This window comes from Coniophora puteana (genome assembly GCF_000271625.1).
Source record: "Coniophora puteana RWD-64-598 SS2 unplaced genomic scaffold CONPUscaffold_3, whole genome shotgun sequence".
NCBI lineage: Eukaryota > Fungi > Basidiomycota > Agaricomycetes > Boletales > Coniophoraceae > Coniophora > Coniophora puteana.
The window spans coordinates 1543753-1566470 of NW_006913055.1; the positions used below are offsets into that span (position 1 = coordinate 1543753).

Sequence of the window (22718 nt, forward strand, 5' to 3'; positions counted from 1 at the left end):
GATCAACAGCAACGATCTCGAAGATGTCGTTGCCGTTGTAAGAAAATTTATGGATCTATTTCCTCTCCTTTGTTTGCTCAGCCATTTGCATAGATGGGCCAGGCTTGGGGCTGTCTTCCACGTTATACATCAATTGTGTTATGGTTACGAGATACTAAGAGTGTCGCGCGATGTCACAGCTACACCATGAAGAATGAGACTTGTCCAGGAGTGTATGCAAGCATGTAAGGATAATGTCGAGGGTTTATACACATCCTCGAATAGTTGCAAAGTCCATTGAGAATAGCTTCCAAAGAACATAACCCAGTCAGAGCAGCACACAATAATATATCTACAAGTACAGAACGCATCAAGGACCAGCACGGCGCAACTGGTCTGTGACGATTAAAGAAGACCAGCGGCACGCAAATCCTCGGCGAGCCGTGCATCAGCCGCCTCCGCCGCCTCGCGCGTCGTCAAATGCCGCATCACGCCCGGGCTTCCTCCTGTATCACCTGCACCACCCGCACCCTCGGCCGCAGCAACACCCACGGCGCCGCTGCCACCACCACTCCTACTCCGTCTCCCGCTCCTGCGCGACCCCGACCTGCGATGCGCCGTCGGCGGCACAGGCTCGCCGTCGACCTCGTCCTCGGGCGAGCCGGAGTTGAGCCCAAACACTTCCGCGAGATTGCGCCGGATCTGCGCGTCGTGCGCGACCTCCTCGGACGTGGGCGGGCCGCGTGCATGCGCCTGGCGGAGCGCGCGTTCCCAGTGTTTGATGCGCCAGAAGCCGATGAGGGAGGAGAGGAGGAGGAACCAGCCTAAGGAGGGAGCGGGGGTTAATGGGATAAAAGGGATGCGAGATATAGGGCTTACCGAGTGTCATGAGGAGGAACGACGCCCACTCGCGCGACGTGAGCCCGCCGAGCGGTTCAGAGCCGGGACTCGGGATGTCCGCTGTAGGCGTCGGACTCGTCGACATCAACGGCGCATCCGCCGGCCACGCGTCCCCACCCTCCCCGCCCCCTCCTCCCCCCCAGCAACGACGTCTCATCATTATACGCCACCCCGTCCTCCCCGCCAGCGTACCCGTTGTTCCCGCGCGAATAGAAGCCGTACTGGATGAGCGTGAGCCCGAGCCCGGCGCGCGAGCCGTACTTGGCGGCGTGCGAGGTGTGCAGGAGGTACGTGAGGATGAAGCCGACGAACTGGAAGAAGAAAGATGTGAAGAGGTTCGCGCCGAACGCGAAGAGTGTGCCCGAGGGCAGGTCTTCGATTACGAGGCCGCCGTCGCCGTCGAGCCCTGCGGGTGCGTGGACGGTCGTTTCCCAGTAGGGAGGGGCGGCGTCAGCTTGTGCGGCTGCGTAGGACTGGTTGGAGGATTTGGATCGTATGTCGTGCGAAGATGTGGCGGGAGGCGGTGATAATGGGTAGTGGTATCACTATCGTCAGATTCTGAGGATAAAGCAGGAGTAAAGGGAGAGAACGTACAGGCGGCGCGGTGCTCTGCGTCTCCTCGGGGACCATATGTATGTTCCCGTCCTCGCCCACGACCCGCACCGTGCTCGGCCTCGTCGGCTTCGCAGACACGTTCGCAAACACACCGTCGTTCTCTGCCCCGCCGCCGTGCACGCCTGCTAAAGCGATCATTGGCCCGCCTGGGTCGGCGCCGGGCTCGTTTGTTGGCACACGGGCGTAGTGCGTGGGCAGGACAGCGCCCACTGCGCCGACCGCGCGGCGGAAGAAGCCCTGCCGCGGGGGCAAGGGGGCGACGGGCGATGTGGGGAGGATGCCGTTGGAGTTGCCCCAGTCGTTCGGGATGGCGTGGGCGGACGGGCGCGGGGGCGATCCGGGTGGGGGCCGGTCGTATTCGTAGTCGCGCTCGAAGTCGTAGGTGCCTGGCACGGATGCTGTGCGGGCGTGTGCTGAGGGGGTGGTGATGGTGCTGGTGCTATTGGTGCTGTGGGGCTGGGAGAGGGAGGGCGAGGGGCGGTGGTGGTCACGGTTGGCGTACAGGGCGAGGGGGGTGTTCTCCTCTGCGTCTGAGAGGTCCTCGTCCTCGTCCTCCTCGGGGCCGAAGGCGTCTTCGAGCTCGCGATCTGTGTCTGCTGCGGGCTGACGGGTCGGGAGGGCGGCGTAGTGAGCTGTGCTCCTCGCCATGGTGTCTACTCCTGTCGAGGGTTATGAAGAGTGGGCCGATACTATGTTGTTGTCGTCGTCGTTGGGTGTGTCAGCGGTGGAGAGAGGAAATGGCAAGGTTTGGAGTCTGGACCAGGGTGGGAGTCCACAATTCGCCGTCCACCAGACCCAAGCCCTGCCCCACACTGCCACCCCTGATTGATTCCACACATATCTTTGGACCTGCTTGGCTCATTTTCACCGCTTTCTTTGTTCTCAAAATAATGCATCCTCAGCCTGTCATCGCCGTCCCTATCCACTCTGGTTTTAGATGCGACCGTCTGTAAAGTCCAACACTTGCCGCGCGCATACAGCCAAATTCTCAGGGTCACCCATCAAATCCGCACAGCAAATCAGCCAAAGCTAAGGTGGCTACTGACTCACTTGTCTTCATACGATAACGTCAGCAAAAGTACGCATCCACTCGCACGCCGCATCATGATAATCACCAGCAACACCAGTAGTATACGAATGGTAAGATGCGTTTATTTATTCCTACAAAGTTGCTCGATCATGACACATTCACCACGTACGTTCCCTTTCATACATCTGGAGTGGACTACAAGTTGCCAGCCTGGAGAATCGCCTCCATCTCAGGCTTGACACTCTTCAAAATCTCATCGCCCGCGTGCGCGGCCTTCCATCCAAGCGCACGGCTCCTCTTCGCGGAGCAGCGCGCGTTCGTCCCGAGGACAGAGAACTAGCCGTGTGTTGTCAGTTTCTCAAACGCAACAGCGAATAAATTCGCGTCAACTCACGAAGAAGCCCAGTTTCTCGCCTTCCTCCTTCGTGAACAGCGTAGGTCCCGCCTTGTCCGTCTTCACGAGCGCCACCAACGCGTCCGCGACCGCCTTGGAGAGGTCGTACCACTTGTACTCGCCGTTCTCCGCATAGTAGTACCCCTCGCGCCCGTGTGCGCCCTCGCCTGAGAGCGCCGCATCGTACACGACGATGAACAGGTTCGCAGCTAGCACCAAAATCAGCCCAGTCAAATCACCGACACGACCTGCGAGATTGCGGACTCACTGTCGTCGATGTGCACGCACGCCCACTTGGCTAGGCCCTCGTTGACCACACCTGCCGCACCGCGCGCGAGGCTCGTCCTGATCAAGAACGGAACCACGATCGAGTGGCGATGAGCGATCCCAGCGTCGAACAGCGGGCCGCTGCCGAGTCCGAATATCTGCGTCGGCAGCACGATGTACGTCTTGACATATCCTATTTACATTCCAGTAAGTCACCCCTATCGGAAAACAAGGCTGGGGCTTTGACGTACCCTGCTTGCCAGCGGCGGTGACGACGAGATCGACGTCCCTGTGCAGCTGCGTGTCGGGGAGCGCCTCGATTTGCTCGATATTCGTGTCCTCGTAGACCGTCTGGCTTTCGAAGTGGCCTTCGGCTTTGTCCATCAAGATACCTGTTTCGGACTATGGCGGTTGTTCAGCCCGTCTCATCGATATTGTCTGACCCGAGGATGTCACTCACAGTATGGATCAAGATGGGGGCCTTCCCAGTCTGCTCGAAGCGCTTCTTCATCCCAGCGAGGACGGCCTTGATAGCGGGAACATTGTCCGAGTCCGCCTGCGGAATTCCCTCGCTTTAGCACCTCTGAATCACCCAATTCTAACAACTCCGCCTACCATAGAGAACACAACGTCGGACTTGGCCGACTGCGCCTCGAGCCTGTCGTGGTCCGCGTTCGACCCAAGGAGCACCTTGACGTTGCCAAATCCGGTGCTCTCGACGAACGCCTCGAGCTTCTTCGCCTTGTCCTCGGAGCGCACGAGCACCGTGAACTTGCTCTGCGACGCCTGAGAGTGCTTGACGAGCTTCTGGAGGACGGAGGCGCCGACGTAGCCTGCAGTTAATTATCAGCGGCATGAAGCACTTCAACGTCGAAATAGTGAGGCCTACCTGTGCCGCCGAGAACGAAAACTTGCTTCTTGTCGGACATGATGACTTGTAAGTAATTGAAGGTCTAGTAGGAACTGAAGATACGAATGAACTTATTGGAGATATGTGGAATCGAGAGTGATGATACTGACCTCCCTGAATTTTCTCGCACCAGCCTTTATACCTCCAAGACATAGCGTCTTCGAATCTGAGAGAGGACAAAATACGAGCGCCTATTCTGCAGCTCGAATTTGGACCAGAACTTGGTAAGGTGTGAACTTCGACTTTCGAAGACGGCTGACCAAGTCCTGACCATTTGCGAATACATCTGTAACACTAGCGTGGTGATGGCGATCGAGCACAAGCCTCAGAACCAACCCGGCGGTATCATTGCCGGCGGACTCAAGCGGGCGAGGTTCTAGGAACTTCGGGCGATTGGTAATGCGGCCGTATGTGCCAAGCCGTGAGAAGTTCATATGTGCCTGAGCTGACTTATTGTCTTGTTTACTTCTCTTACCTACGTGAGTAACGTCTCGGCTGTGCGTTTCATGGTACATGCTGGAGAAACACATACGGGCTTGAGGTATATCAGTCATCCCGAGAAGCTTTGCAGGAGGTAGTCCGAATCTGGATCGACGTTGGGAACAAAGATCGCGCAAAAAACAGTCAAAATATGGTGTAAGGAAGACGTAACCGCATCCGAGTCGTTCCCAGGCAAATCGCAGAAGACGTTGTGGCTGAGGTCACTTTGAAACTTAATACTCGTGTTCCGTAGTTCCCGGAGCAGCTTTGATGGAACAGTACTTACCACCAAGGGGCTGAAACAGTAATACTGTGGGAAAGATACTGGCGTTGGCCGTAAAGTCATTGTAACGTCAAGCCTGGGCAAATATTATGTGGAGCCGATCCCGCAGGGGTGGATCCCTTTTACATACTAAAGTGATCGGGATGACGTCGGGCGAGACACATTCATGACGCGTTGGAGCTTTCCCGTCCAGCGGAAGTATAATCGCTCCCGAGACTATATATGAGCTCAAAATCTCACAATCTGAACGCATAACCTACCCGCAACACTCGAAACCACTACCACCTACCAACCAATCAACATATTGCACCATGTCGTCCAAGGGAGCCGACCGCCCCATGTACAGCCACGAGGATCCAGCGGGCAAGAATACAGAGCGGAAAGAGGGGCAGGGCTCCAAGGGTGCGTGGTTTAGCTTGCGTTTTGTACAAGACTCGGTTACGATTAAGGTGCAACGTATGTAGGTGCGGACGATGATTTCCAGGAGCGGATGAACCAGCCGCCCATGACGGAAGGTCTTAGTCAACCAGGCCAGGATTCAATGGGGGCGGACAGTCGGTTAGAGGAGGCCCCTAAAGATCACGATGAGTTTGAGAGCAGCGTTAAAAGGGCCGATTGAAATTGTTGATGTTATGATTGAAAGTGTACAGTACGATAATCTATCGTCAGCCATGTAGCGCACATATCATTGTACTGAAATTGTCACCAGACCCCCAAGTCAGACAACCATTTTAGAACCCACGACGAGCTGCAGAATTTCCGCCATAGATCTAAAGTAACACCTCTGATGCGAACGACACCGAATGGCGTTAAACGCGCGCAGAGAACTGACCCTCAAGCTAAGGAGCGAGAATTTTCTGCACGTGGAACTAAAAATTACTCGTTTTTCGGAGTCACAGCGTGCGGCGGCGACGATTCAGGCATTTGTGGGATTTGCTAGATCATCCTCGGAAGCATACTAACCGAGAGAGGTCATGCGAGTCGCCTCGAGGCATGCTGTCAATGATGCTTCCCTGTTTTACCTGGCGTTATCAAATCGGAATGCCAAAAGTCTCGGTTGGTGATACTCCTCTCGCTCCTCGCGTTGTGGATATCCCTCCATGCAAGGCTTGTGTACGTCCATTGCACCTTTGCGGCGGGGTCTTCTGATTTCTCCCCGAAGGAACGAAAGGCTGGACTTCGGTATCACGGTGCTCCCTTGTTCAAGTGATTCCGAAAGGATTTGAAATGTGGCCCGGGGCGACCGACAAAATGTTGACAGAAAAAGGCGCCAGAAGGTGCAGGCAATGCGCAGGTCGCACGCCGACGAGCAGTCCTTTGTTGGTCCTTTGTTCGCAATTGAATTCCTCCAGCTAACCGATTACGTCCATGACAGGACAAATTTTGCAATGTTCAGGGTTGTTTATCTCCCGCAGTCGGAATCGATTCTCATTGGCTGGTCAAAAGCGGACCGAAGACAAGCGAATACACCTGCCGATCCCTCGATGGGAAGAGTGCTACAAACAGAAGCAAATAGTCCCCGAAACCCACCGGAGACAACTTGAAATCAACAAGCGCAAGCAAAGTCTCGAAACAGGATAAAAGGCTGCCCATCCTTCGTCAATTTTCCTCAGCTCACTCAGCTTCTCTCTTCCGCTCTCTCGTCTCCGACGCTCCCTCTCTATGGCTTAGCTTTGCTCTTAACCCGTCGTGTCGTCGGCAGGTCTCTGCAGTGGTGGGATACCCACGCTTGCTTTGACTGGAGTTCGGAACAATGCTCGTGAGTGCTGGATGGGTTGCATGAAGCCCACGTTTCCAAGACCGTGGATAGTGTGGCTTGTTGGGCCGCGGGCTGACCGGCGCTGCGACCGACGCGGACCCTACTCTTGGCGACCACTACCATCTCTGGCGACCCGATCCCTACTCAGTCGGTCCCGCCTCCCGTAATATCTTGGTACGTCGTACTGCTCACTAAGTCCCTCATGCGTAGCTCATTATAGATTCGCTGTGCGTTTAGCTAGAGTTGTGACCTTGGTTTCGCATTGGTAAGCCCATTGTCCATCATTTTCTGGTCAGCGAATCTGACGCCTCGCTCCCCAGGACCAGCAGCACAAGAGCCCGCGAGCGGCGCTGTTGACGAGGCGATCTCAGTCGGCCATCGACCACCGCCTCACAAACTCGATGTCGGTAGCCGCAACGGTCCATCACCACCGCGGCTTCGGCTCATTCGTCGGCTTCACGTCGACGACCTCGGCGCTTTCACAGGCCCGGGAGTGCTTCAGAGTTGGTGTCGACAAACGTCGCGCCTCTGCTAGTAAGCAAGGGGTTTGGTGCTTCACGCGCCACCTCTATGATCGGGTACATTTACCCCAAATTTTTCGCACCGCGAGGGGGACTTCGGTCCCTTTCTTGAGACTTTGGTCTCTTTCCTCTGAGGCTTCGTGCCTCAGCCACTCGTCGGGACATCGTGTGCTCTCCTTTTGAGACTTCGTGTCTCTTTGGTGCGCTCGCGTCTCAACGATGAAGGGACTTCACGTCTCTTTTCAGTGCTCTTTCGCACTTATCTGCCACACGCAGTCCTAGATTCGTATATCGGTCGGCGAGAGTGTAATAGATTGATACGTTATCATGTTGTTGCGTTATGTGTTCAATATAAAATGTATTATTGTTTCTACGATCTCCCGTCTGCTGCCATACCATCAATATGTGAGAAACATTACTTCAATCACAGGTTGACCTTTATTCTTATGTTGCAAATCGAAAATCAGGGTTTCCTTTTTTCGGTACTCAATAGAAGTTGTTCACTAGAAAGTAAAAGCGGAAGGCTTATAGAGCATGCTGTCGAGTCACATGCGACCAATGCGAAGCAAGGGAGAACATCGATCGTATCTCGCCGTTTGGTCAACTGCGGCGACAAGTTGATCCCTTACATTGACAATGAGCACTCGCCGCAAAACTACGGCTCGCTCTTCAATTGATTCGCCAACTAAAACGGCTTCGTGCTATGCTACATTAAACTCACAAGCCGTACATCACCGAGCAGTATGGGGCATGAGATTTATTCCGTGATAAACAGATAATGTCAAGCCAGGATTGCCTCCGCTTCGGGCTTGACGCTCTTGAACAAGTCCTCGACTGTATACTTCGGATTCCAGCCCAATGCGCGCGCCCTGTTCGCGTGACACAGTGAGTTCGCCCCCAGAAGAAGAAGCTGCACCGGAATGGCGGGATTATTCGAGTGAGCGATTGGACATCGGCGCATAATCAACTGGCTCACCAGAGGCATCTGCTCGCACTCCTCTTTAGTGAACGGGGATGGCTCTGCGTTCTTGCTTTTGCCGAGCGCCACTAGAACCTCCGCGACGGCTTTGGAGAGGTCATAACAGCTATAGTGCCCGTTTTCTCCAAAATAGTACCCTTCACGACCATGGCCTGCCCGTCCTGAGAGCGCGCCGTCGTACACGGTGACATACAGGTCCGCGACTGGTACAGTCAATACTCCGTATAGCTGGGCACAGTTCAATCGTGAAACCTACTATCATCTATGTGCACACACGGGCACTTGTTCAATCCCTCGTTGATCACGCCGGCTGCCCCTCGACCCACGCCAATCTTGATGAGGAGGGGAATCGCGATGGTGTGGCGGTTGCCAATCCCAGCGTCAAACAGCGGACCAGATGCGATCCCGTAAATTCCGCTCGGAAGGACGATGTGACTCTTTATGTATCCTGACCGCACAAACCGTCGCAGTCAGTACCTGTTAATTATAATATATCTCAGAGAGGATCGTACCCTCCTTATCGGCTTCGACAACTAGTAAATCAACGTTCCTGTGGATCTGAGTCTCGGCGAGTGTGTCAAACTGCTCGGGGACAGTATCATCATAGTACTTTGTGCCTTCGTACTTCCCCTCTGCATTATCCATTAATACGGCTGAAAACGTAAACGTGAATGAATGGTGCATCAGCAACGTCACATTAAGTAGGGCTACCAAAAAGCTTACCCGTTCCGGACTGTTTTTTTTCGGATGATCAAAATGGTATTGGCTTCGAAGGCTGCTTCCAAAGGCTCACCGTGTGTACCAGAATTGGAGCTTTCCCGGTCTGCCCGTACCGCCTCTTCATGCCTGCGAGTACAGCCTTAATCGCAGGGAGATTATCCGCGTCCGCCTACAACCCTCGGAATGAGCTAATTACTACGTCATCAACTTGTAAATAAATCCTACCATAGAAAACACGACATCAGCCTTGGCTGCCTGAGCCTCGAGCACGTCGAGGTCTGCATTTGATCCACGGACTGGCTTTATGCTAAAGTTGCCGAGAGCGCCAGTCTTCACAAGCTCTTCCAGCTTCCTCTCCTTCTCCTCGGAGCGCACAAGAACCGTAAATTCGGCCTCGGCCGCCGAGTGGTGCTTGAGCGGCGCCTGGAGAACGGAGCCGCCTACACGGCCAGAGCTATATTCTAGCGTGAAAGCAAATGGACATTTGAGTGTGGAATAGCCACATGTCGGACTATGAAATGTTGCAAATGAATGAACGCCGAAGTAAACGGGCCCAATTGACGCCAAATTGGATTCGCGTTCAGCGTCGCGCTCATTGACGCGTCTGCTCACCTCAGAGCTGAAACGTCGTTCAGCTCAGAAGCAAATCAGCGATGCACAGGCCACGAAACACCAAAGGTTCGTTTATTTTTCTCATAAGGTTTCGTTTGCCTCTTCATCTCTCTCCCCTCCCAGTCTCTGCTCTGCGAGAGCCACAAGGTCTCCACGCGCCTCGCCACCTGCCAGTCCCCTTCAGATGCTACTACAGGTGTGTAAAGCACATCGAACGGCATGAAGATGTCATTGCACCATCACTTTACTCACAGGTTCACGCCTTCACAGGATTACTGGCGCGTGACATGCCCGCCAACAACCTCTTCGATGACTGCCAGCATCCGGAAGGTGAGTTCTCTATAAACGTTGCTTTAGTTACTGCACTCATTTGGCCCAACCTCGGTGTTGCGGCTCTCATGGAAAAGTACGGTGCCGATACCAGCGGAGAAGCATGGAAGAGGTAAGCTCGAGTTATATTCACGAACTTACTTCGCGCTAACAGGTTTGCAGGTTCTATGGGGAGCTCCTTGAGAAGGACAGGAAGCTCTACGGGCGCCCATACACTGCTATCTCCAACATCGAACCTATCCCCACCAGCCGATACACCACTCCCGCGCCGAGCAGAGCCCCGACTCCCCGTGCCATTTCGAGCACACCCAGTGGCAGCAGTACCCCCTCGGCTGAGCAATCTGGGTCTCACCGTGCGACTCCCGGTGCCAGGAGCTTGTTAGCTGCTTAGATACAACCATAATGTTGCCTGCCTGCTCGAATAAAAGTGTTTTTGTTCCCCAGTATAACATACGAGAGCGCTCGGGATGGAATCGGGAGCCAATCGGAAAAACCGGCAGAGCTTCGGGGTCAGTAGGTCTCGCCAATTACGGGTGACAGGTGTTTTGGCTCTGAGTCAAACGAGTTTGGCGTGGAAATGCACAACTTTGATTCGGGCTCTGTGTTGTGAATCACAAACGTAGCTCTGAGCTGAAATCAATCAGCGTGTAGCTAGAAATCCTATTTCTAGCTCAGAATTAGATACAGCCCTTGCCCGTGTATGTAGCCTGACGGGGTGAATGTCGGTGACAGTCAAGTATAATTCGAAAGTAGGGCGTTCATTGCTCACCTGTTCCGCCGAGGATGAAGACTTGTTTCTTGTCTGACATTTTACAAGTCTGGAAGGGCAGAAATACTATGTCTTTGATGAGGACACGACACTTTATAAACTTCAAACCCGACGTTTCGGGATCTTATTAATCTCCAGTCTCGATGAGGAGAATAAGATAACTTACGAAGTATCGGATATTCCGGCCGCCTTTATTTGAAGTATCCCTTATATACGGCCTCCTGGGCCCCGTGCTGAAATTTCCGGTATCAACGCGCAATTCAGACTGTCATCTGAAGTGTCTGTGTGACGCAAGGAACGAAACCTAGCTACGTACCTTATACCAGCACGCTCATACGAGCGCAATCATCAGTAGCGTCGTGAGTGAGCGTCTCAACTGCGACCCGTTGTGAAGTCCAGGGTGCTGACGACAATCGAGCCGTTGGAGCACGTCATGATCAGTCTCGAGCCGGCAGTACGCGTCAGTCCTTGAGCGCGTTCGCGTCAATGAACGACGAGTGCGGCACTGAACTTTCGTGGGAACGTACCGGGTGTTGCCGTGCTGAGTACCATTGGATGTACCGCTTGTCAGTGTGCACCAGCGTCCTCGCCCAATGAACACGTCCTCGTCATTCAAGAGTCTATCTGTTCGTGTCTGATGCTTTCGAAACGACTGGTATCATGTATCTCGACATCCGCTTGTTGCCCCAGCTTGCGTGGCGGCATGAGTTCACGTCTGAGAACCACTGGGCTTCAGGACTGGGCTTTGCTCTTCTTTGCTCTGTGCTGGCCGAAAATGAACTAATAATCGACACGGTTTACTGACGGGATGTCATCCACGCTTTAAAACCAATAAACAGTGAGGTACAATCCCAAACATACAATGCTTCAAATTTCTAACAACACAGTATACCCGTACCAAATTCCTCTCACCAGCAGGAAGCCCCAAGAAAGCCCCAAGAAAGCGAAATAGTCGGCCTCGAGCGTTTCAAGTTCATATCATTGACCCCTTAGGTGTACTGGACAGTAACGTCGTCCCCAATAGTCACCGACGTGTACACCTCCCCGTTTTGCTCGATATCAATCGCCGTCGCGCCCGAGGGCGTGACCTCGCCGCTGCTCGTGGTCGCGTACGCGTCCGTGAACGTGACGGTGCCGAAGTCGGTGAGCTCGACGAGCGCGCCGTTCTCCTCAAAGTCCTCGACGATCCACTCCGCGTTCTCTTCGCAGAGCGCGTAGGTCGACGTCAGGTCCTCCGTGACCGTCTGGCCCGTCGTCGTGTTCTCGATCACGGCCGTCCCGGACGTGGTAGAGGTCGCGGTGACGGTCGCGCGGATGACATCGCCGGCGGAGATGGTAATGCCGGAGAAGTCGTAGGCGTAGTCGGGGTACCATTCGTACCAGGCTGTGAAGGAACAACGCGTCAGTAATCTGACTTGTTCACCGGTCTAGAAGGGAACAAACTAACCATCGTAGGAGACCTCGCCGTCGGAGTAGGTGAAGTCAACGCCGGTCTGGAGGATCGCGGTGTCGCAGGTGTCACCATCGATACCGACCCAGGCAGCAGCGGCGCCCTCGGTTGTGGGTGTAGGGACGGTGAAGGTACCCGTCACAGCGGTGTAGGTACCCTGGAAACAATAAACGCTATCAGCGAAGCACTGGTACGTCGAGGCAACACTGAGACTGACGTCACCGGAAGCATAGACGGCACCGGCCCAGTTCTCGCTGTACTCCGTGTTGGAGATACGCTTGGCGGGGAGCGACTGGCGTCCCTGGGCTGCACGACGAGCAAGACGCGAGGCGATGCGCGACTTGGGAGCCGCGAGCGCGGTAGAGGCGAGAAGGAGGCTGGTGAGGACGGCAAACTTGTACATTTCGACGAAGGAGGTGAGCTGTGAGTTGTAGACCTGAGCCTGATGATCCCAGCCCATCAGATGAGCGGCCTTTTATGCATTACTCTGATTTCTTTCCTGTATTCTGGGACATGTTGGGCGCGGTGGAGGTGTGAACATACGGTCATGCACCGCATGCACAAACGACATTGAAAACGTTTGTGTTCCTGGCCAGAGAACGTATCCGACATGATGGAGATCCGGCGGCTAGGGCTCGACCACTCGGTGTGCGCCTTTTCATAGCGGGCACGGAGGGTGCTGCTTCTTTATGTTTTGTTCTGGCCGCCCTGGGGTCACGCACCGTCTTGTTTTTCCCTTGGCAATACACGCACCCTGTGCCCGGCTCTTTAATTAGCCATGTCATCGTGCGTTGAGTGCTGATTTCAAGTTTAGTCGTGTGCAGTGCTGATAAGTCGGAATAGATATTGGATAGTCAGGTCTAGCACGCTCGCCTGAAAGCACACTTGTTGTGATACCCTGAAGAATACCCGTTTCCTTTCGCTTTAGGCTGTTACGTCTCTTGACCCAAACATACGGTGCTGGCATCACCTGAACTGGCGCGCTCATGACGCAACAAGGCACAACACCAAGGTTCATCAAAAGGGGGGAGATAAGCACCTCGGTCCTGACCTTCTCGGCGTTAAATTTAGCATGTCCGTTTCAGCGCTTCCGGTGGGTACACTCTGTCGTGCCTGGGCAATGCGCAGCCTACGGGCCACAGCGCTATCGCAAAGCTGGGAGTTGCTTTCTGGAAAGCGGTCGACAGCAGGAAACCATAAAGTGTACTCCTACCTTGCAAGGTGCCACTCGGGGATCTCCAGGCTCACTATCACGTCTCGTCATCAGACCTTTCTTCACAGAATAAGTTCTCAAACGTTGCTCAAGCCACCACCTTCCCACGAAACAAGAACTTGCGAGAGAGAGCCCTCGAGCTACTCGCTCCGCACGCACATCGCATTCGTCTGCCTCTGCTTGTGGATAATACCACACAATGCTGGCATGCCGCTATTCACGAGAATGCAAAAGGCGCGTCGACGCGTGTTTGCGGCAGGAACAGACGTCGGGCGCTGTCAATGTGTCAGTTAAAATACGACGTTTAAGGGCGCGCACCGTCTTATAGAGGGAAGCACACGCGTTTCCGCACCTAGAAGCGTTCGCAGCGTCGTACTCTGTCGTCAGGCAGGGAGATGACTATGATGATGCCCTTGCGCCGGTCAAAGGAAAGGTTCCCCCTCACTAGTGTTATAGGCATGGTACGCGGGGTATATGTGCTGGTGCAGCTTTGCATTGATATGCACAATCAGTGACCAGATGTGTACCCTGCTGCAACGTCCTATGAAAATGCATTTGAGTGTTGTTTCAATTTAGTAATTTAATGTCTAGGATATGCGCAGAGTCCATGTTCTTTCTGTTCTGAATAAAAGCGAGCAATCGTGAAATCTTCTTGACCTGCTCCGTCTCGACACCGCGAGCACACCGTCAGGATCAGCCGAGCAGCCTCCTCACATACCGCAGTAGTTCTTTCCCCTGTAAGCGAATCGCCATCTCAGCCTGAATCACTCTCCCTTGAGCTCAAACGATGACTTACCCCACGTTGCTTCACACCTTCAACAATCGCTTCTACACCTTCGAGGCCTTCTTCATCCTCATTTTCACCTGTGGCCCCCTCGATGCGCCCATTCTCAGCGTGCCCGTTCATTCTGTTCATCGTATCTGTACCAGCATTGGTACCAACACCAGCGCCGTCGGCCGTGACACCAGCAGTAAACTTCGCCGAGATTCTCCGCGCACGTGCCATGCGCTGCCGCTCGCCCAGTCCATGCCTCAACACCACGGCGAGGACCGCGCGCCAGCCCTCGACAGCACCTCCAGGCTCGCTCGTCGTTGACGTAGACGAGGGCAGGGGCTTACTTGCATCGGAGGTACCGGCGCTAGGAAGAGAAGGAACGACGCTCGAGCGGACGACGTAAGGGCAATACGTGCGATGTTCCTTCACAAGGTCCAGTTGGCGGTGCTGAGCCTGCGCGTGTGACTGTAGCGGTGGCCCCATGGCGTTTTCTTCACTCGCCCCGGATGCTCTTGGTGTGCTCGGAGACTCCGAAGGCTTCGCGAATGCCCAGAGCCCGACGCGGCGCTGACACAACCCGCAGTAGATCATGTCCCCGCCTTCTGCGTTCGCCTTGGATATGCTGCTGAGCTGAGACAGACGCCCGCTGGGGGGAGTGGCCGGCACGCCATCTTCACCTCCCACAAAGCTGAGCCGCGAGGAAACCCTGCGCAGCGTCGGCGTAGTTGGCATCGCCATGGGAGCCACAGAACTTGCGCGTGACTCGGGGCCAACGCTCGCGCGTGGGGTGCCGGGGTTTGAGATGGAGGGAAGGACATTCACTGAACCTGCACGAGAGGACGGGCGGGGGCGCTCCGGAGCGCGTTCTTGCGGCGGGGCTGGAGACCAGCCAAAGAGTGCTACGAGGATTGCAGTATCTGAGGGCAAGGAGGAAGAAGGGTTGTCGGTGTGGTCAGTCTCCATGTCCATGGATGACCTGCGGCTCTCCGAGGCATCAACAAGGGTAGGGGCGGGAAGGGTTGCGAGAGTCGATCGAAGACTATTGAGCTGGGAGTTCGACTGGGTGAAACAGCAGGGATGAGATTAGAAACTCCTGTGTAGTGCATAGGCTACGAACCAAAGGGTGTTTCACAATGGCGTCGTTTACTAGTGGTGCGAGGCGAACGGCCATGTCGCGGATCGTGCGCGCCATTGCAGCTGGCGACTGTAGCGGCACACGGTAAACTGAAGCTGTCACAATGTTAAATGCCGTAGGAGCGTAATGGGTGAGGAATAACGCACGATCACTTTGTCGCTTCTTCCACGGGCACCCATCCTTGTGGTTCGAAACAAGTCCGATACGTTGTCTCTCCACCAATGCATTCCCTTGGTACCCCATGAGCATTTATGTGCTGTGCAGGGGAAGCGGATATAATCAGGAAAGGAGACATACCTGCATCCCGACTCATACCCGTGCGAGGTGCGACAACCCATGCAGCCCCACAAAGACCACACACCAGCCTATCCTTCCCCGCGTTCACCCATCCAGCACGAGCGGCAGCCGCAGCATCAATTTGAGTCGGTTTACTCGGATATGTCGCAAGCTTGAACGTCGCAAGGCGTGCAAGAAGCGAGTCGAGCGATGAAGGTCGGTATTCGGCAGTGATCGCGGGTGCAAACACGGACGAGGGGCCTCGGCCACTGCTTATCGCGTTTGCAGCGGAAGGAGAGCGAAAGCTAGCAGCTGATACGGATGAAGTGGCGGATGGAGCCGGGAAAGTGCGTAATCCGGCACGGGAGGCTGCACGGGAGAGGATAGCGGAGAGGTGAGGGGCGGACTTGGAAATGTCAAGGAAGGATGAGGAGGCTCTAAGAGGAAGCAGAAGCTAGCACGTCGGTATGGTTGTGTATATGCGTGAAACAAGCGGAGGAGTTGCGCACTGAGGTTGGTGGGTCTGCTGCTTGGACCGGATACCGTACTTGGCGAGGGTCGCATAGAGGGAGTGGGCAATGTGGGGCCGCTTGGTGGGGGGTGCGGTGGAGATGCTTGTCGCAGAAAAAGGGTCTTCGTGCTGACGAGTGTTCACAGCATCGTCGAGAGTGAGGAGAGCGTCGTCGAGCTTGCGCTGTAGAGTCAAATTAGGATTTAAAGTCTGGTTTGAGGGGAACTACCAACCTTTCTTGTGCGAATGCGAGCGATGGAATCCGACTCGGGTTCACTCAGAGGAATCGATGGATGAGGGGGTGTATCCTGGCGACCATTAGTGGGTTGCTGTTCTTGAATTTGTGGTTGCTGGTCGACCTCCATCACGTCCGCCATGGCTGCTCGTCGTGTCGTGCAATGAACCGCGATCATGGCAATGAGAAATGTTTAGGTAATCGGTATAAATAGGGGCAATTGCGGTTCGCACCATGCTCCCGATTCGCACGGACATCCGATAGATCCCACCTGACTTTTACTCAACTTTTACTTCTACTGCTTGATCAGCCGAGGAGCGGTTGACTCGAGGCAAAAGATATGGGTAATGGTTATTGAGTAAAAGACAGACGTACAGACGGCTCGATGACATGCTTAGCGGCTCTTGCGAGGCCCTTCGGATAACGAAGTTTAATTGGTGGTACTTATCGAGTCGCTACTATCGTTATTGGTGCAAGTTACTTATTGGCACCATATAGGTGCTCCGTCCCTCTGTGTCCTCTGATATTGACAGGTCCGAAATGAACTACGTTTCGCCTTGTACTGTGAGCGCCTCTGTTCTGTGCCGCACCATCTAACAAACTGAAAACTACTTGATGCAAAGTTATTCCGGCTGCATGAGGCATCACAGCCTCAGCGACACATAAACCACCGATGAAGCTGATCCGTCCTCAGGTTGAAAACGTTTTTCTTGGAACGTTAGAATTTTATCCGAACCGTGTTAGTACCTGTAACAACGTCCGGAAGGTAGGTCTACAGGACGCTAATCTGTCCGGCCAGTACATACAACAGGAACGAGTATTCGGTATCGCTGATTGTTGACGTCTGAGATTCTTCCGCTTCCATTCCAGTTTACCAAGTGGTCACCCAAGCGCTCAAGCTCCAGCTCCGGCGTCTACCATAAAGGCGACCGAACCGGCAGATGTATCCCTATGGGTCCGATGCCATAGGGAGGCTCCAACTTTTGACAGATTGGCGCCAACTGAGGGCTGCATTGTTAACCGAATATAACATCGCGAGTTTCACTCGAGGTTCATCTTATAAAGAAAGCGAAATATGATGTCAGTCTTCTCTTTCAGGACCTTCTTATCCATCGTTTGGCGCCCAATAATACCGATTCAAGGTTGGATCTATGAGCTTATGAACTTGGCCGCCTATAGATGCCTCACCACTGTTTATAGCTGATACGAATGCTATGCAAACTCTGCAACGAGCATCGGCATTGGGTCGGCACACGGGTATGTGATAAGTTATCATGACTTGACAATGTGCTCAATCGATGGTTGAGTCGGCGATCTCGGATGTTGATGAAAGGCGGTGGAGAGTTGACAGTATTAAACGGGAGAAGGCAGGAAGGTGATCATTGCACAGAGTCATTCGGATTCCTACGCGAAGCTTGCCTCATCATCCGACAACACAGCTTGCTAATCATGCAGTCTGATGAGCTGACTTTAGAAGTCAGCCTGTACGCTGCAAACACGATTACGACAGTCTTGTATGGTGAGTTTTAGCTGTCTGTTACCTTCGCACTTCCGATTCCTGATACTTTGCAATAAAGGTGCCGATATATGCATGTACTTTATGTCTGTTCACCTCCTACTCAAAAAACCACCACGCGAGCGCCGCTGGAACGCCCTTTACATCTCATTTGGAGCTATTCTACTCATTTTACTCACCATCTACATCTCCTGCAATTTTCACTTCGGTCAACTTCTTTGGATCAATCGTCGCGACGTGAAGGGAGGTCCCGCTCAATGGTATAAAGACAACCTGAATTCATGGCCACTTATTTTGGGATCGGCATGTGCCACAGTTGCGAATATCATGGGAGACGGACTTTTAGTGAGCACACTTTTATTCCGCCTTTATACAACCTTTATACGCAGATGAAATTAACGAAAATACTAGCTCTGGCGTTGCTATATCATCTGGAAGCATAAGATGCGAACAATAATCATTGTACCGGGATCAGTTTACCTAGTCCTAATTTGTGAGAAACCGGTATTAAGCGTTGTGGTTTACCTAACGGGAGTCTTGTAGCAGCGTCCGTTCTTGCAACTGCTGAGAGCGGAGCAGGGAATGGCACATTTTGGACAGGTTTAGCAGGGACTTTCGACATGATATGGGCTGCCTCTACCGCATTGTTCAATGTTTGCGTCAGCTCGTTGATATGCTACCCCCTCCTTCGCATGTACTGGGACCTTCGTGTCAGCATGCCACAACGCCAAGATCTCATGAACACGTACTCAGCTATCGTGTCAATGATAGTGGAAGGGACGCTACCCTTTACGGTTATCAGTGTCGTCTTCTTTGTGCTGTTACTTTGCTGCAGCGAAGTAGCACCTGGCATGGCTCATGTCTGGATCGCGACTTGTGTGCGTGAATCTCCTTTTTATTAAGAAAGCATAGATAAGTCCAGATATAGGTCTTATCACAGCATCTGCTAGTTCTCCGGATTGCTATGGGACATGCATGGACGAAGAATACTATGAGTGAGATTGCGATTCCGCTCAATGAAGTTTAACGAGTGGAAGGAGGGAGAATGGGAAATCAAAGGCGAATTCGAAGGTAAGTCCGTAAGATACTTTTTTTTGGTACGGATCAATGGAGAAATTTGTATCTGTACTTCAATGAATGTATGGAACGCTCGTTCAGAGCTAGATACAGTGGCTTGGGACTCAAGAACAGAATGGACACTTAATGCATGTTAAGCACAGCTACTATGCGGGAAAACGAGAAGTAGGTGACGTTTACCTCATATAAAGACAATTACTGGAACCGGAGTCGATTTTCATGAAAGACAAGGCCTGAAGATATCCAAGTCAATGATGGCCAGGGTAAAGGACAAGCCAGGCTGGCAAATGACTCCTGTCGGTAAGCGCCTACTGGATTGTTCACACGCTAAACAAGAAGCGCCCAAATCGTGCGACTGCCTCAGGTAAACGCAAGTTGCAACTCCGACGCCCTCTAGAAATGACTTTCACTGATCCGGGCCTCAGGCTTGCCTCGTCTTCTTGGCGTCTTTCGTTCGGCCTGAGCGCGTTTCCTTCGGTTTTGCATATCCATTGCGTGCATTTCATCTTCAGCAACGTGCTTAGGCTGTGCAAGCGAGGTAGGCTACACTCTATGCCCAACGGTACTTACGCTGAACTGAACCGGGAGAATGTCTTTCTGCCAGGTTTACGCTCTTTTGCCGCGCATATCGCATATGTGGGAACGCCCCCTACGGAACCACAATTACCTTCCATGCCTCGCGATTGAAGGGATGTCGAAACTCGTATTTAGTAAAGGCAACAGGCATGCGCCCACCCTAGAACACTGCGCCTCCGTGCCTCCGTGCCGTGGGGAACTCCCAAAAGTCTAAACGCGCAACCCGCGCGCTGGAAGGCCAATCCCTTGACGACGGCGGTGATCTACGCTGCATTCATGAGAACATTCATTGAGCAAGTTCGGAAGACACCTTCGATTTCGTGCTGCTCTTTCATTCCCGTCGTCCGCACAAGGAAAACACGTTCAACGGTCATTAACTCGAGCTCTTGTTGGTGCACTCCGAACGCGTTGTTCGCTTCCGAGCACCACCGTTGGTGTGAGGCAGATGCAGAAGTCGTTCTCAGTGTCTTCGCACAGTCGCTCCGCCCTTGTTGCGCTTCTTCCCTGGGTTTGGCAGGCCGCACTCGGCCTGGAGTAGGAAACATCAAGAGCATGCTCATCGCACGCGCTCGAGGCTTGGTTCCTCTCCTGAAAGCGCTCTGGTATAAAGGACTTACACAACCTCCCGAAGTTCTCGCCCCTCCGGCGTGTTTGTCTTCTCCCCCATCCCTTCACTGAGTGCACTCTGGTTCTCGAGCACCTCAATGAAACAGACAAACACCATCATGTTCACTGTCTTCGTCTTCCTCACTCTGTACGTTTTCCACGTCGCCGCATGGTCGCGGACAGCCTCCCTCTCCGGCCAGAACTTCCTCAACGCGTTCCAGTGGCAGACTTTCGCCGATCCTACGCACGGAAGAACGTTTGTCACCCTATTCCTCTCCTTCAGTTCAACTCTGATCTTGTATTTCACTCAGCAACTATATTGACGAAAGCACAGCATGGAATGACGGCTTGATCACCGTCAACGGGAATCAGCTCACGCTTCGCGCCGACTCGTACAGCTACTTGGACCCCAACGGCCCCGGGCGTAACACATTCAGACTCTCGTCGAACAATGCATACACGAGCCATGTCGCAATGTGCGTACAATATACCCGAATGCTTGCACATAATGCACGAATAAGGACTCATCTGACGTCTGTATCGATAGATTCGACATCGCGCATATGCCACAGGGATGTGGGACCTGGCCTGCCGTTTGGGAGGTTGGCCAAGACTGGCCAAACAATGTACGTTCCTCCACCCCGTCACTACAAGGGACGATGCGCTAACACACAGAATTTGTCCTCAGGGCGAGATCGATATTGTGGAGGGCGTCAACAACCAGAGTCCCAATCAGGCGTCTCTCCACACGGGCAGCGGGTGCACTATGCCTGGGACCCGCACCATGTCTGGGTGGGTTCAGCTTCTATCTGTAATTGTCATTCAACCAATAAGAGGCCTGACCTCTGGTACTCATTATGCAGCAACGCTGTCGGCGGACTCGACTGTGACGCGGATGCCACCGGCGACACGGGCTGCGGCACCAGGTTCACGGCCACGAACAGTTTCGGGCCTTCCTTCAACGACAACGGCGGCGGCTGGTATGCGATCGTGATGACGGACGACGCTATCTCGATTTACTTTTGGGCGCGCAACTCGGCCGGCGTGCCTAGCGACGTGACGAGCCCGGGGCAGAGCGTCAATCCCTCGGCTTGGGTAAGTCGCCATGATGGGATTTATATGAAGCATGTGGACTCAAGTGAGCGTCTTTGTACTATAGGGAACACCTTCGGCATATTACCCCGGGAGTTCGTCCTGTGACTTTGGGGACCACATCGGCTCGCAGAATATTGTCATCAACCTCGCCTTCTGTACGTATACATCCTCACTCGAGAAGTAATGGTCCTGAAGGCTTATTATGACGATACATCCAGGCGGAGACTGGGCTGGCAATGCTCAAGACTACTCGGCGGCTGGATGTCCTTCGGACTGCGTCGGTGAGTCTCGGTCATTGTGATCCCTCTGGAACTAGTAGCTTATTACGGGACGGTATGACAGATTACGTGAACAACAACCCCAGCACGTTCAGCGACGCTTACTTCGAGTTCAACTCGCTCAACATTTACGAGTGAGCGTTCGACACGCCCCATTCGCTCCTTTCCATCTATTCCATTATTATGCCTTCGTGGTCATACCTCTATTCAATAATGGCGTGATTGATCTCACGACCCGGGATACAACTTGATTCACTCGTTCTATATTATTCATCAGGGTATTATGGTGGCGGGTTCACTTTGTATAATAGCACTTGTTTGTACATTACACTATCTTCTGGGTTGCAATGCATATGGTCATTGAGCACTCAGGACGAACTGTCTGAAATCGGGAAGTACGGTGCCCATGTAAGAGGCGTCAGCCACACCGTCTTGTGCGGCACATTCGGCAGCAATGTCTTCACTGATGAAGTCCGAAGGACCGCCTGGGAACGGTTTTGTTACAGTTTTCTGCTCCAGCTTCTCTCTCCTGAAATTTTTGCGATGACTGATATTTCCTGTATGTTTTCCTCAATATTTCTTTGAACGCAGAAGACATTGCCACCCACGTAGTAAGACGAACAGTATGATGCTCAGTCAGCTCAGGTACATAGTTTCATGTTTACGGTCGCATTACCAATCACCACATAGCGAGCGCCCCTGCTTACTCCGAGTCGGATCCGGATGTAGTGCCGCCGGCTTCTGAGCCTTCGTTCTATGTTCTATCAGCGTTCTAATCCAGCTGGTTTATTTCCGCGAATGGCACAGCGTCCGGCGGTCTCACTCGGGCAGATTCCGTCAAGTCTTGGCGGCAGGGCTCAATGTTCAATTGGTACTGTTATCCCCCGCCAGAAGAGACAGCCAAATTTCCGTAAGTCCTGGAATATTTTCCTCGCTGGCCCGTCCTGTAAAATAAGGTTTGAAGCATCCCCAAGACCCAAACTAATACTGAAAAAATCTACGAAGCGCCAAAGTGGACGGATTCCCTACTATACGAACATCAGTGGATTTTAGAACCAAGGACTGGCCACCGTCAGACTGTACAGTCTGCGTGGGAGCCGATATCGGTAATAAGCCCATATTAGGCAGGGTATTGGCTGTAGCCGAGCCATAAAAGGAAAATCATGGTGTTATTGCCGAGCCGGATTCGCCGATACGGCGGCTATAAGATTATAGTGAGCCTCGAGAGGACACTCTGTCATCGGTCCAAAATATTGAGAGTTTGTGCCTTCTGGTTGCACCCAGTTTTGTTTCAGTGGGGGCGGAAGGTGTTAGCTCAATATATGATTACTCTTTTGCTCACAACCTGAGGTTATTTCACAGCTGGTTGCTGACCCGAGCTCAAATTCTTTTCAAAAGAGCCCATTTTCTGTCTTTTGAGCCATGTT

At 53.3% G+C, this 22718-nt stretch overlaps 10 protein-coding genes across 10 annotated transcripts; 5 read left to right on the forward strand and 5 right to left on the reverse strand.

Annotated features, from left to right (window-relative positions):
• Positions 1-101: 101 nt before the first annotated feature.
• Positions 102-2171, reverse strand: CONPUDRAFT_163294 (uncharacterized protein). Its single transcript, XM_007767682.1, has 4 exons — positions 1474-2171; positions 997-1352; positions 859-953; positions 102-803 (listed from the first exon to the last, which is right to left on the reverse strand). Exons 1-4 carry the CDS (start codon positions 2140-2142, stop codon positions 385-387), a joined length of 1539 nt encoding a protein of 512 aa, XP_007765872.1. The 5' UTR covers positions 2143-2171; the 3' UTR covers positions 102-384.
• Positions 2172-2719: 548 nt separating this feature from the next.
• CONPUDRAFT_88408 (NAD(P)-binding protein) lies at positions 2720-4114 on the reverse strand (the record flags this gene model as incomplete). Its single annotated transcript, XM_007767683.1, has 7 exons — positions 2720-2860; positions 2919-3127; positions 3187-3378; positions 3437-3587; positions 3646-3741; positions 3801-4018; positions 4075-4114. The coding sequence occupies 7 exons, from the start codon at positions 4112-4114 to the stop codon at positions 2720-2722; spliced, it is 1047 nt and encodes a 348-aa protein (XP_007765873.1).
• A 1055-nt stretch (positions 4115-5169) lies between these two features.
• Positions 5170-5477, forward strand: CONPUDRAFT_151109 (uncharacterized protein; the record flags this gene model as incomplete). The annotated part of the gene is made up of 2 exons (XM_007767684.1): positions 5170-5260; positions 5323-5477. 2 exons carry the CDS (start codon positions 5170-5172, stop codon positions 5475-5477), a joined length of 246 nt encoding a protein of 81 aa, XP_007765874.1.
• A 1057-nt stretch (positions 5478-6534) lies between these two features.
• On the forward strand, positions 6535-7404 carry CONPUDRAFT_163296 (uncharacterized protein). Its single transcript, XM_007767685.1, has 5 exons — positions 6535-6617; positions 6669-6791; positions 6859-6882; positions 6938-7151; positions 7288-7404. The coding sequence occupies exons 1-5, from the start codon at positions 6612-6614 to the stop codon at positions 7359-7361; spliced, it is 441 nt and encodes a 146-aa protein (XP_007765875.1). The 5' UTR covers positions 6535-6611; the 3' UTR covers positions 7362-7404.
• A 515-nt stretch (positions 7405-7919) lies between these two features.
• CONPUDRAFT_50446 (uncharacterized protein) lies at positions 7920-9293 on the reverse strand (the record flags this gene model as incomplete). The annotated part of the gene is made up of 7 exons (XM_007767106.1): positions 7920-8048; positions 8115-8320; positions 8374-8565; positions 8630-8770; positions 8841-8850; positions 8911-9006; positions 9174-9293. Coding segments are annotated over 7 exons (894 nt in total), but the record flags the coding sequence as incomplete, so codon positions are not given.
• A 443-nt stretch (positions 9294-9736) lies between these two features.
• CONPUDRAFT_70932 (uncharacterized protein) lies at positions 9737-10170 on the forward strand (the record flags this gene model as incomplete). Its single annotated transcript, XM_007767224.1, has 3 exons — positions 9737-9779; positions 9807-9891; positions 9942-10170. 3 exons carry the CDS (start codon positions 9737-9739, stop codon positions 10168-10170), a joined length of 357 nt encoding a protein of 118 aa, XP_007765414.1.
• A 1367-nt stretch (positions 10171-11537) lies between these two features.
• On the reverse strand, positions 11538-12401 carry CONPUDRAFT_51478 (uncharacterized protein; the record flags this gene model as incomplete). The annotated part of the gene is made up of 3 exons (XM_007767167.1): positions 11538-11932; positions 11996-12155; positions 12216-12401. 3 exons carry the CDS (start codon positions 12399-12401, stop codon positions 11538-11540), a joined length of 741 nt encoding a protein of 246 aa, XP_007765357.1.
• A 1286-nt stretch (positions 12402-13687) lies between these two features.
• On the reverse strand, positions 13688-16285 carry CONPUDRAFT_163297 (zf-C3HC-domain-containing protein; the record flags this gene model as incomplete). The annotated part of the gene is made up of 7 exons (XM_007767686.1): positions 13688-13946; positions 14008-15045; positions 15104-15216; positions 15268-15351; positions 15419-15834; positions 15907-16091; positions 16142-16285. The coding sequence occupies 7 exons, from the start codon at positions 16283-16285 to the stop codon at positions 13905-13907; spliced, it is 2022 nt and encodes a 673-aa protein (XP_007765876.1). The 3' UTR covers positions 13688-13904.
• An 844-nt stretch (positions 16286-17129) lies between these two features.
• CONPUDRAFT_142514 (uncharacterized protein) lies at positions 17130-19857 on the forward strand. Its single transcript, XM_007767687.1, has 11 exons — positions 17130-17285; positions 17344-17400; positions 17451-17510; positions 17625-17662; positions 17721-18004; positions 18172-18537; positions 18682-18730; positions 18880-18901; positions 18963-19036; positions 19101-19274; positions 19341-19857. The coding sequence occupies exons 3-11, from the start codon at positions 17464-17466 to the stop codon at positions 19421-19423; spliced, it is 1137 nt and encodes a 378-aa protein (XP_007765877.1). The 5' UTR covers positions 17130-17285; positions 17344-17400; positions 17451-17463; the 3' UTR covers positions 19424-19857.
• Positions 19858-20037: 180 nt separating this feature from the next.
• On the forward strand, positions 20038-21429 carry CONPUDRAFT_151115 (glycoside hydrolase family 16 protein; the record flags this gene model as incomplete). Its single annotated transcript, XM_007767688.1, has 8 exons — positions 20038-20174; positions 20230-20394; positions 20466-20544; positions 20607-20704; positions 20782-21013; positions 21078-21168; positions 21232-21294; positions 21356-21429. The coding sequence occupies 8 exons, from the start codon at positions 20038-20040 to the stop codon at positions 21427-21429; spliced, it is 939 nt and encodes a 312-aa protein (XP_007765878.1).
• Between the last annotated feature and the right edge of the window lie 1289 nt (positions 21430-22718).

What these genes read in the sequence shown, in the direction of transcription:
- CONPUDRAFT_163296 (XM_007767685.1), top strand. An exon ending in GTGACCTTGGTTTCGCATTG is followed by an intron (nt 6,883 to 6,937) that starts GTAAGCCCATTG and finishes CTCGCTCCCCAG; the next exon opens with GACCAGCAGCACAAGAGCCC. An exon ending in CAAACGTCGCGCCTCTGCTA is followed by an intron (nt 7,152 to 7,287) that starts GTAAGCAAGGGG and finishes TTCGTGCCTCAG; the next exon opens with CCACTCGTCGGGACATCGTG.
- CONPUDRAFT_163294 (XM_007767682.1), bottom strand. Translation starts at nt 2,142, where the DNA reads ATGGCGAGGAGCACAGCTCACTACGCCGCCCTCCCGACCCGTCAGCCC. An exon ending in CGCAGAGCACCGCGCCGCCT is followed by an intron (nt 1,353 to 1,473) that starts GTACGTTCTCTC and finishes TCCTCCAACCAG; the next exon opens with TCCTACGCAGCCGCACAAGC. An exon ending in GTTCCTCCTCATGACACTCG is followed by an intron (nt 804 to 858) that starts GTAAGCCCTATA and finishes CTCCCTCCTTAG; the next exon opens with GCTGGTTCCTCCTCCTCTCC.
- CONPUDRAFT_142514 (XM_007767687.1), top strand. Translation starts at nt 17,464, where the DNA reads ATGTTGATGAAAGGCGGTGGAGAGTTGACAGTATTAAACGGGAGAAG. An exon ending in CTGGCAAATGACTCCTGTCG is followed by an intron (nt 19,037 to 19,100) that starts GTAAGCGCCTAC and finishes CGACTGCCTCAG; the next exon opens with GTAAACGCAAGTTGCAACTC. An exon ending in GCTTAGGCTGTGCAAGCGAG is followed by an intron (nt 19,275 to 19,340) that starts GTAGGCTACACT and finishes TCTTTCTGCCAG; the next exon opens with GTTTACGCTCTTTTGCCGCG.